General features: G+C 39.0%; 1 protein-coding gene across 1 annotated transcript in view; it reads right to left on the reverse strand.

The window, feature by feature from the left end:
• Positions 1-12,343, reverse strand: part of PIP5K59B (Phosphatidylinositol 4-phosphate 5-kinase 59B) — a 311,973-nt gene that overhangs the window by 218,635 nt on the left and 80,995 nt on the right. Inside the window, exon 13 of the mRNA XM_069329652.1 lies at positions 5,016-5,103. Coding sequence (XP_069185753.1) covers positions 5,016-5,103 — 88 coding nt within the window. The remainder of the gene's footprint in view (positions 1-5,015; positions 5,104-12,343) is intronic.

The following is a 12,343-nucleotide window of genomic DNA, read 5'->3' on the forward strand; positions in this document are numbered from 1 at the left end:
CTCAGGCCTCGGCTAATGTTCTGAGCTAAGTACTTTCCCGGTGAAACGAATTAAAAAAGTAAGGAAAGTCTTGCCCATGAACTAGACAATGCTTCAAATTGTCAGTCATATCACAGACACAAGCATGAGAAAGAAAAGGCCACAGTCAATCTATGATACAGCACTGCCAACAGGTCTTCAGTAAAACAACATCTATCCCAAAGTGTGCAACATTGACCCCATCACGATTTTGGGAGAATTATTTAAAACTTCACAAGAGCTTTCTCATTCAAAATATGCAGGATCGCATACTGTATCCAGAGTTTTCATTGTAATTAAATGTTTGATACCTGCTCTAAAATTGTCAACTTTTAATAAGGTCTACAAAGAATGTGAGAACAAGTGATCAGTTATTTATGAAATTCTGAACGTCTACATAGTGCAGCAATAATTAAATATTTCTTTAAGTTTTGAGGTAAGCCAAATGCTTAACTGAATAACAATTACAATATGACAATGAATTAATGATAATAATCTATTAATAAGTGGAGATGAATCAAAATATTATTTAACTTCGATTAATCTAAAATTTTGTATTCATTAATTAAAATTATGCCTGGGACCTCTTTAATAAAATAATAGTCTTTTAGTTATACCATTATGATAAATGTTCCAGTATAAAAGACAAGAGAAGTATTTATAGTGTTTGTAGTATGACCAGCTAGTTTACAAAAGTAATTAAAAACATTAATATATATTCAGTAAAGATATTTCTGAGGAATGACACCGTTTTACTTCAATAAACATTTTTTTCACAATTTACACCATACTATATCACAAAGACCAAGTTTGTATTAGATATTCCAAGGGAAACAAATAGAATATTACAGATAAAAGGGAATAAGAATCTACTCAAAATAACATTATCTTAATCAGCAAGGTCCTAGACACTGGCTGTAACATCAACTTTCAAAGATTATATATAAAAAAAAAAATTGAATCACCATTTTTAATAATAATAGCAGGATGGACTACTGTACAGAACAGCCAGGATGTAGGGAAAGTGGAGAGGGTTGGCAAACTCAGGGATGAAAACTCTGGGCTGCAGCTTCATAAGGAACATGGTGCTCTCCCCATCCTGGTACCCAATGACAGGCCGTGTACTCGGCATGTCTCCTGCAATAGCCACCCACCTTTCCCCCTCTCGCAGGTCTACTAAGAGCTTGTTTGAAGAACTATTACAGTACGAGATGAGTTCTTGAACTCCAGAGTAAAATAGGGCAAAGAGTTTTTTTTATTTAATTTTTATTCTTTATTCACTGAACCTATGTGATCAATGAGTCGAGACCTTGCACAAATCATGTCAGCGGGAGTGAACCTAGAGTGCCCGGGGGACTATCATATTGGCGGACATGAATGCTTCCTTCTCCCCACCCACCCCCACCCCCAAATTTAACTAAACCATAAAGGGGGAAGGTAATTACAAGAAACAGTAAGAGAAAAAACTTCTGAGTAGACATAACCCAAACATTACACCAGAAATTTGTGTGAACAGGATAACTTCAGAAGTGCATGGGAAGTCAGCAAACAAAGTAACTTAAGATTCTCAACATGGAGGCTTTCAAGTCCATACACACTGCCTATGTGAGACTTATTACTTAATGATGCAGCTCCAGCATGGAACCCACACCTCATGAAGCATAAACTGAGGTGAGAATATTCAGAGGTTTGAACATGTTTAGTACTAGAATTGAGGGGACTCTCCTATGAGGATAGTTAGAGAGTCGAGCCTCATAACCTTAGAGGAAGGAAGATACAGAAGGAATATGATAACTATGTACAAGATCTTGAGGGGAACATATCAAATGAATAAAGGTAGCCTATTTAAATTAAAGAGAGATAGGACAAGGGACATCTGTGGAAGCTGAATATGCAGTGGAGTCAAGGGGATGTAAGGAAGATTTCATTCCCTGTATGGGCAAAAGGAAAGTGGAATTCATTAAGGGAAGAGGTTGTTGAAGACAATTCTATATAAGTATAAAGGGCTAGGTGGGGGATAAAAACCTAGATCTCACTCCCCCATGGTTAGTAACAAGTAAGCACTACACCCAGCTACCCTACACACACTCACCACCTCACCCAGTACTGTATAAAGGCAGGCACTTCTCTACACAGAGACATATGCCTGCAGTTCCAGATGGTCAGCTCAAACACACATTCATTACTCAACTTCCTTTTTGAGCAAGTCTGTTAAATTATTTTTTTTCAAATTCATAAATTCAATGAACAAAATACAATCCCTCACACATTCTTCACAAGCTGTCTATGCAAATATCTGATTGGCACACACTCTTAAATCACAGACTCCATCATCTTTATTAATAATGAATTTCTCTATAATTTTGTGTAATCTTATATCATTATCCTGCCTTACACTTTGCCTACTTTCTCCATAAACTTCAAGGTATCCCTTTGACATATCAAATTATGCATCGCAGAACAAAAAAAAAATACAAAAATGAAAATACTACAACAATACTGTTATGTAAATACAAAAAAGTTGCCACTTAGCATAACTGCCAAATAATGACAAGAACTCAAGTTTTATGACCATACATAATATTGTGTTTCAAGTCAACACAATGAGTGTTTCTCAAAGTATTAGAGAGAGAGAGAGAGAGAGAGAGAGAGAGAGAGAGAGAGAGAGAGAGAGAGAAAAAAAAAAAAAAAAAAAAAAAAAAAAAAAAAAAAAAAAAAAAAAAAAAAAAAAAAAAATATATATATTGGGGAGGGGGGTTGTTGGGAGAAGTGAAAATAAAAAAAATAAAAAAATGTTAAAAAAAAAAAAAAAATTTAATCAAGATAATTTGTTTGTTCTGCTTACAGATCAACAAAATGGGAGAGGGAGTCTGAATTTTTTTTTTTATATTGGATGAAGTTGACCTCAAAAAGTTGGAAACCACTGGAACAGGTGTAAAGTATTTCCGATGAGTTGTTAGATAAAAAATATATGGTATGTGAAACAAATAATAAAAACAATCTCTCTTAAACTGATTGCACCTACCCTAATTCCCCACCATTTATCATGTGCCAATTACATTCAATTCCCACCTCCTCGCATGTTCAGTCACCCTACCTGTCCCATTTTCTTTGCCTTCCCCTTCTGCCTAAATAAATATTCTAATATACACCTGTTATTTACTCTTTATTTACACTAATTATTTACTTGTATCAGATTTAACCATTTCCAAACTTCCCCTAGTAATGTAACATTATAATTCCTTGTTTTATCCTCCTAACACCTCAAATGCATCCAAGTTTGTTCATTTCCACAGTTCTACCTCTTGATATTCTCATATATATCAATGAGAAAATCTTTGGAGCAATATTGATATATATCATGTTAGTGTGATTTATTTGTGTATCTAAAGCTGGAGCGTACGGCTGATCAACTATCGTACTTTACCCTCGCCAGAGTGCAAGGAGGTTATATATAAAACTGTACAAAATTGTACCCAACTGTAATATTGGGCTGGAGGTTTTACATAAAAAAACTACTGGCTTCAGTAGAAGCCTCCAGACTTCCTGTGGATTTGATGGAATTCCAGGTTATGTAACTTATGCCATATCGTGGCACAGGGGTAAGGTGCACAGCTGGGAGTACCTTGATCGCTGGTTAGTGTCACCTCATTACTACAATTAATTTTCTCAATCTCTTAAACCTTATCCCTGCTAGTTTTCTCTGGAACACAACCCCCCAATCATTTTACAACCAGGTCTTTACCATCAAATGCAGAACTTTTTCATATAACAATATACCTAAAAGTCAAAACCTAATAAAGATGGCTAACAAAATTTCCTCATTCCAGGAAAAGGTTGAACGGACTTGAGCTCCAGAATATTTAATGACAAACTTACTTAATGTAAAAAAAAAATGCCATTTCAAGAGAACTTTATAACCATTTAATATTTACAACTATATTAAGAGTTCATTTTCTAGACAGTTATACACTTAGTAAAGAAATCTTCACAAACATTAATCAGATATAAGGCATAATTGAAGTAAACCAAGCTTCATATCATTACAACACACTTCACAAGACAATAATTACCTCAGAGTGTAAGCGGTTAATAGTTTTGCTATATTGTTTTGTGAGATCTGTATATGAATATCACAGGTACAATATGTACAGAACCTACATAAAAGGAATGATATTTAGATATGTATTTGTGATGATTCTTACTGCCAAGGTGTTAATATCCTATCTGTTTAAACCAAGGATTCCATTTCAAACAAGGTCTTTGGGATATTCAATGACACCAAATCGAACTCGTTACATGTCAACAATAGTTAACTATTTCAATCACTGTCTAATATATAGGCAAATTTCCTAATCATAATTATAGAAATAGCAAGCATTTAAAACTGTTTAGCTTACTGAAATGTTAATGCACTAGCACATCACCTCAAATATAGCGATAAGTTAAAAGGAAGATTTTAACAAATTACTGTAATCAGAATTAATTACAATTTATATATAGTAGATTTATCAAAATTTTATACTGTAATTAAAAGAGATTATGAAATAAAATTCCACTTAGTACTTAAAGGCAAATGTAGTAATTACTGCTTATTATGAAGATCACAGGCAAGACCACATCTTGCCAAAAACACCATATTGCTTAACAGAATTCATAGCAAAATTTTTGTTCCATGATTACTTGTCAAATCTTCCATGTACTGTACAAGTAAGGGTAATTAACAGCAATTAGGCAGTTTTCAAAATTATTTAGCTTCACGTCCCAATAAGGAGTATTCGTTGAGCTCTAGGCAAATCCTCAAACTTCAGAAAGTAAATTACTTACTCAGGACTTGGGTACTGCTGCTGCACTAACTTGTAAGCATTAAGATTATAGCTTTGTACACGGGGTTAATGCACACACTGTCCACAATATACTTCATATGTGAAAAGGATATGAACATCATTGAACATTGCTAAAGATACATTTATTAAAATGCAACAACAACAACTTACGTGATGGAATTCTCTTGAAGACAGTGTGTTCCATAAACTTTAGGAACCTCTGAGCGTAGAAAGTAGGTCGATGAACTGATATAGTATCCTGTAATAATGCAACTCAGGTTAACACTTGACAATACTGTGCCCTTGAAGAAAATTACTAGATTAAGGGACAATAAGGCTAAAAGTATGTTCTGAAATGTTGGATAGCATTTTACTTTACTACATAGTTTTATATTTTATACCAAGGGTTATCAAAAGAATATTAGTAATATGATGCAAGTAAATACTACGCTGAATTACAATGTAAATGAAATTAAAGCACACATGAAAGTGCAATAAGAAACAAAAGATGACAACTGTGAGTGAAATCACTATACTATATTGGACTGATCAAATAAAAGAAACAAGATAGTCATAAAAACAGTAAATATAAAAAAAAAATTACAAAGAGCACAAAAAAAAACCCGGTGCTGAATATAATGAAACGCCATTTTCTGGCCGAGCCTCGAAGGCTCACCTTCGCTTATTGGGCTAGTGTGTTTTATATTAGACCGGGACATTAGCTATGGAGTTCCACCTACCAGGGACCACGAGCCAGAACCTGGTCCCTTCAGAGAGGTTTCAGGGAGCAATGGCCCTTGAAAAGCCAATTTTTATGAAGCAAAATTCTTTGTTTTCTTATTAAATACCTTTTATAGTATAGGCAATAGGTATTTTTTTTTTCCCCACGAACCTAGAATGTACTGCGCCTGGCGATGTGACCGCATTGCTTACTGTGAACTCGCGCGGCTGAGAGCAATGTCTCAGATAGCTATGTTCAAATATCTTCGGCTATCACCACCTTATATCCGGTCGAGATGGTCAAGTGGATTAAGGCGTCCTGTATATACCAGTTGTCTTGCTCCAGGGAGCCGGTTGGCCGAGCAGACAGCACGCTGGACTTGTGATCCTGTGGTCCTGGATTCAATCCCAGGCGCCGGCGAGAAACAATGGGCAGTGTTTCTTTCACCCTATGCCCTTGTTACCTAGCAGTAAATAGGTACCTGGGTGTTAGTCAGCTGTTAGGGGCTGCTTCCTGGGGGTGGAGGCCTGTTCGAGGACCAGGCCGCGGGGACACTAAAAATTCCCGAAATCATCTCAAGATAACCTCAAGATAACCTCCTGGCAGTATGGGTTCAAGTCACTTCTGGGGTGTGAGTTTTCAGTTACATATAGTCCTGGGGACCATTCTGGCTTGTTCGCATATATATATAATAATATAATATATATATAAATATATATATAACATATATAATATATATATATATTATATATATAACATATATTATATATATAACATATATGTTATATATAATATATATATAACATATATAATATATATATATATTATATATATAACATATATTATATATATAACATATATGTTATATATAATATATATATAACATATATAATATATATATATATTATATATATAACATATATTATATATATAACATATATGTTATATATAATATATATATAACATATATAATATATATATATATTATATATATAACATATATTATATATATAACATATATGTTATATATAATATATATATAACATATATAATATATATAACATATATAATATATAACATATAATATATATATAACATATAATATATATATAACATACATAATATTATATATATATATATATATATATATATATATATATATATATATATATATATATTGTGACGATAATCTCCTTCAAGAGATTGAGCCTGCTCTTCCCTCCATAATTACGTCTTCACAATTATATAAAAAGACTATGGAAGAAATGTCCAACAACGACAACAACACCAGCAAGGCTTGCCAGGGTGAGCAAAAACGTATGCAGCCAGCCACCTGTTCGGACCCAAATCACCAAACTACATGTTGATCGCTGCCGGCTGCGCTGATTGGTCGCCGGTCTGGCTGCACCTGCACTCGCCCCCCCATACTACCTGATGTCTGGGGTCGCCCCAACATCAGTCCTCAGAATGTTCAGTGCTTTCGTGGCCATCACACCTCCCAGCTAGACGTTAGCGTGTACTGAGAGAGGTGGTGGCTTTAAGCCAATATTCCAGCACCTCCCACTTAACTTGTGTTGCACTTCTTGTTATTTTGCCTTAACGTAACTTTTCATTGTGTCATTCAAGTATTCTTATTATTTTGATTGATTGATTTTATTATAAGAATTTGTTTGTGCATTATTTTCATGTTTTGATTTATTTAACGTCATTAAAATTTCATTGTTAAAGTTTACTTGTGTTTTGTGTGTCTTCTCCTTACCTTACCACAGACGAAGTTCCAGTTTTTCTATTTTTTTTTATAACTATGTGACGAGGCCATACCCCTAGCCTTAAACAGCCGAACACCAACGCGTTACCGTCACAAGTTATATGGGGGCCTGTCCGGGATCTTCACTCAGGTACTGGTGCCAAGTGGTAATTTATGGTAAGCGTATTTAACTTTGTTAACGTAGCTTTACTATTTTTCATTCAATTTCATTTTTTATAAGGTGCGGTGTATTGTGCATTACGAGAGTAACATATAGTGAAGGTGAGACAACTTTGGATTACGTGGTGACTGTAGGCCGCAGTCATACTCTTAATTGGTCATCTCTCCCTCCATGTTATTACTCGTGTTTACCATCTATGTCCCTTGAATATTTCTCATTCTGACAGATCATCATATTGGTACCCTGGTACTGTGGTCTGCCCCGGGTCAAGAGTACCCAATCTTCTGCAATCTGACTGTAGGAGGACAAAGAGGGCCATAGTTCCTCTAGCTCGAACTTTAGTTGCTGAATTGGGACCTCAGCAGCAGTTCTCGTCACCAGTTGACACCTCGCACCCCTACACGTCAGTCAGAGATGATGATACATACAACGGTAGGGAATTAGCTTATTTTTTCAGAGCACAAAAGTTCGCTAATTCTGTAAGTATCATATTAAATTCAGTAGGAAAAACTTGCTTTATGTCCTATAGAGACTTGGCAAGGTATGCCTACATCCTTGGACTACCAATTTTACTTTTGAAGCATTTAACTGTTTCATTTGTTTTCGAAACTTTGTTTCATTTGTTAGTAGGATTTTCTTGCCCTTATTCTCTTACATGAGTACCGGGTACAAGATTTCCTGCGCCCTTGATTTAATTTAATCATTTAATATCTTTCACTTAACGTTAATTGTTAAAGATCACACAGGATAGGTGCCAGTTGCCACGTTGTCCTGTTTCTGACATTTCATTATTGAACATTCGTGTACCTTTATTTGCTAATTTCACCATGTTTCGTCTCCAAACTTTCCGTGCAAATCCAGCAGGTGAAATAGGGACTTTAAGTCGTGCCAAGAGGACTGAATTACAAACTCTTGCACATGAGTATCAACTAGAAGTTCCCTACCAAGCCAACAAAAATGACCTACACAACCTGTTGCTGGATTACTATTTAGAGCAAGGTAAGATAGACTCTGAAACTCATGAAACTTACTATATTGCAGATAAAACTGATTTGGCAACGCTGAAACTCAAACTAGAGCTGGCCAAGATTGAACGTGAGCAGCAAAGGGAAGCCCTCGAACAACAAGAACGAGCTGCTGCCATACGAAGAGAAGAACAAGCACGCGAAGCTGCTTTGAGGAGAGACGAACAAGAACGCGAAGCTGCTTTGAGGAGGGAAGAACAAGAACGAGAAATCACCCTCAGAGAACGTGAAGCTGCTTTGAGGAGAGAAGAACACGAACGCGAGGTCGCATTACTCCGTGAACGTGAACGAGTACAGCTTGAAACCAAACAACGCGAGTTGGAAATACAACGCGAACATGACAAGCAACAAGCGACTCTGGCTCTAGAGTGTCGTCAACGCGAAATCTCCTTGGAAACTTCACACTTCACCCAACGCCAGCAAGCTACTGCCAATCTTCCCGTCAGTTTTAATATATCACATGCAAGTAAGTTAATGCCATCCTTTGTAGAAGCAGAAGTTGATGTTTTTTTCACCACCTTTGAAACCCTTGCTAATCAACTCAGTTGGCCTGTCAACCAATGGGCCACACTTCTCAGAGTCCATCTTACAGGTAGAGCTGCAGTCACACTCAGTACTTTGGCGTCTGAGAATGACTACTACACTCTGAAACAAGCAGTGTTAGACGCCTACCTACTTTCCACAGAAAGTTATAGAAGGAAATTCCGTGACCACCTGAAGGCAAGTACCACTACCTTCCTCGAGTTTGCTAACACGAAACGGAGGTATTTCATGAAATGGCTGGAAGCAGCACATGTCTCTACTTTTACAGAACTCGTCAACCTGATGCTTGTTGAAGAATTCTTGAGACGTGTGCCGCCTCCTGTCCGCCTCTACTTAGCAGATAAAGAAGAAACCGACTACCTGAAGTGTGCTAAGTCGGCTGACACTTACAGCCTCATCCACCGGCTGACACCTGAACCATCCTCCAGTAAGAAGTCGTGGTACAGTTACGAGAAGGTGAGCCCCGATCAAGCTGGTTCACAACTGTACTGCAAATATTGTAGACTCTATGGACATACCATAGACAAATGTGGTAAGTCTCAATACAAGGGAACCACTGACCAACAAAGACCCAAACCAACTCCTCCTAAGTCCGGTAAGCCTGTGATGAATGTTGGTGTTGATGTTAATGATCTTTCTCTTTTCAGTAACCACCTGTATACTGGAACTGTCTCTGCCAACGGTTCAAATCCGGAGGGACGTTTCAAATTGAAGATCTTGAGGGACACAGCGGCTCTGCAATCGATCATCTTGAAGTCGGCTGTGCCCAACATAGTCTACACCGGGGAAACAGTCTTCATCACTGACCTCACTGCTACCACTCCATACCCTCTCGCCAGAGTCCACCTGGATTGTCCCTACGTGAACGGGGAAGTCCAAGTCGCCGTCAGGGAAAAGCCTTTTCCCATGCCTGGAGTGCAACTTCTCCTAGGCAACGACTTGGCAGAAGACCTGCAACCGACCAACCTGATCGTCATGGACAAACCCCAGGTGTGTAACTCTGTGCCAATAAATCCTATTCTCGAGTATGTTCCAGCAGAGGTTCAAGAGAGTGATGAAGTTTCTCCTCCGGTTCTCGTGACCACCCGTGCACAAGCCGCACGTCCACAGCCAGCTGACTCTACTGCTACCGCTGTCCCTCAAGACCCTCAGAAACTACCCCCGCATCTGACCAAGTTGGAGTTCCGTAAGTTGCAGAGGGAAGATCTTACTTTAACACCATTGTTTTTCCAGGCTGAGACTCAACCCGACAGTATTCCTGGGTTCTTCCTAGAGAACGACTTGCTCTACCGCCGATATAGACCCAGTAAACTGAAGGAGGAGGACGATTGGGCCAACATCGAACAACTTGTGATTCCCACCAGCCTGCGGCCCACTATTCTACACCTGGCCCACGGAGCATTCTCCCACTACGGCTTCAACAAGACTTACCATGGGATTCGTCAAGACTACTACTGGCCAGGTATGGTAAATAACGTCAAACAGTACGTAAAACAGTGTCATACATGTCAGATGGCAGGCAAACCGAACGTCTCCATTCCCAGAGCACCACTGATTCCCATACAGGTGCCTGTGGAACCTTTCCACAGACTCATAATAGACTGTGTTGGTCCTTTACCTCGGACCAGTTCAGGTAACGCCTACATCCTAACCATCCTGTGTCCTACCACCAGATTTCCCATAGCAGTTCCAGTGAAGAACATCACGGCTGCTACGGTTATCAAACATCTATTGAAGATCTTCACTCAATACGGATTTCCCAGGGAGATTCAAAGTGACTGTGGCACCAACTTCACCAGTGATCTCTTCAAAAGGACACTGGAGGAGTTCAACATCAAACAGGTATTGTCCAGCCCCTATCATCCTGCTTCACAGGGTTCTCTTGAACGTAGTCATCAGACCATCAAAGCACTCTTGAAAAAGTTTTGTAGTGAAACCTCGAAGGATTGGGATAAGCAGATTGACCTTATAATGTGTATTTTCAGAAGTCTCCCCAATGAGCCCCTAGGAGTATCTCCTTATGAGATGCTCTACGGCCGTAAGTGCCGTACTCCCCTTAAGGCTTTCAAAGACTCTCTCAGAGATGCCACCTTCAGTGAGCATCAGAATGTGCCCCAGTTTCTTCAAAACCTTCAACACATTCTAGAGAGAGTCCACCGCTTTGCTCATGATAATCTATTGAAAGCCCAGGTGAGAATGAAGACTCATTACGACCAGACCAGCAAAGTAAGAAAATTCAAGCCGGGAGACTTCGTCCTTGCTTATTTCCCTATCCCAGGTTCACCTTTACAAAACAGATTTTCAGGACCCTACTGCGTCAAAGAGTGCAGGAATAATAATAATTATGTGATAGAGACTCCAGATAGGCGGCGGAAGACCCAGCTGTGCCACGTCAACCTCCTGAAGCAATATAATGGTACTCCTCCCACTGTCTTGATTAATTGTTCTACCTTCACAGAACCCTACATCCACAGTGAGACCATCCCGGCTTCTTCTCCCGAAAGCACTGACAAGGAGTCGGCGCTTTCTAATTCCAAAATCCTTAATGATCTTCCCAAATGCTTTCAGGATAATACTCGTGCTCCTATGCCCTCTTCTAATTCCACTCTCACCTCGTCAGATAAGCCCTACATCCTCCATGTCGACGCCAATGGTACCGACGATGGTGGTGTCGTGATGCAGCAACGAGGCGAGAAGAATACACCTGTCAGCGACTACTGCTACAAGGAACGACGGAACAATTGGCAAGGAGCTACTCTTCCTCATCCTGAAGCTTCAGCACTTCACTCCACACCTGAAAAGTGCTCGGTCCACCATCAATACGGACCACACCACCCTACACCTCCTGCAGCACGCCCACTTCTCATCTCAACGTCTTCTACTATGGGCTTGCTAACTGCAGAAATTCAACCTGGAGACACGCTATACCAAGAGTCTGACAACATCTTAGCCCATGATCTCTCCAGAGTTTATGAAGTAGAAGCAACTCCATCTAATACCCCACCACATAACGACGTACTTCTTCCAGAACCGCAGGCTTCGGGGGAGAGTTGTGACGATAATCTCCTTCAAGAGATTGAGCCTGCTCTTCCCTCCATAATTACGTCTTCACAATTATATAAAAAGACTATGGAAGAAATGTCCAACAACGACAACAACACCAGCAAGGCTTGCCAGGGTGAGCAAAAACGTATGCAGCCAGCCACCTGTTCGGACCCAAATCACCAAACTACATGTTGATCGCTGCCGGCTGCGCTGATTGGTCGCCGGTCTGGCTGCACC

The sequence above is a fragment of the Procambarus clarkii genome, chromosome 23 (genome assembly GCF_040958095.1).
Source record: "Procambarus clarkii isolate CNS0578487 chromosome 23, FALCON_Pclarkii_2.0, whole genome shotgun sequence".
NCBI lineage: Eukaryota > Metazoa > Arthropoda > Malacostraca > Decapoda > Cambaridae > Procambarus > Procambarus clarkii.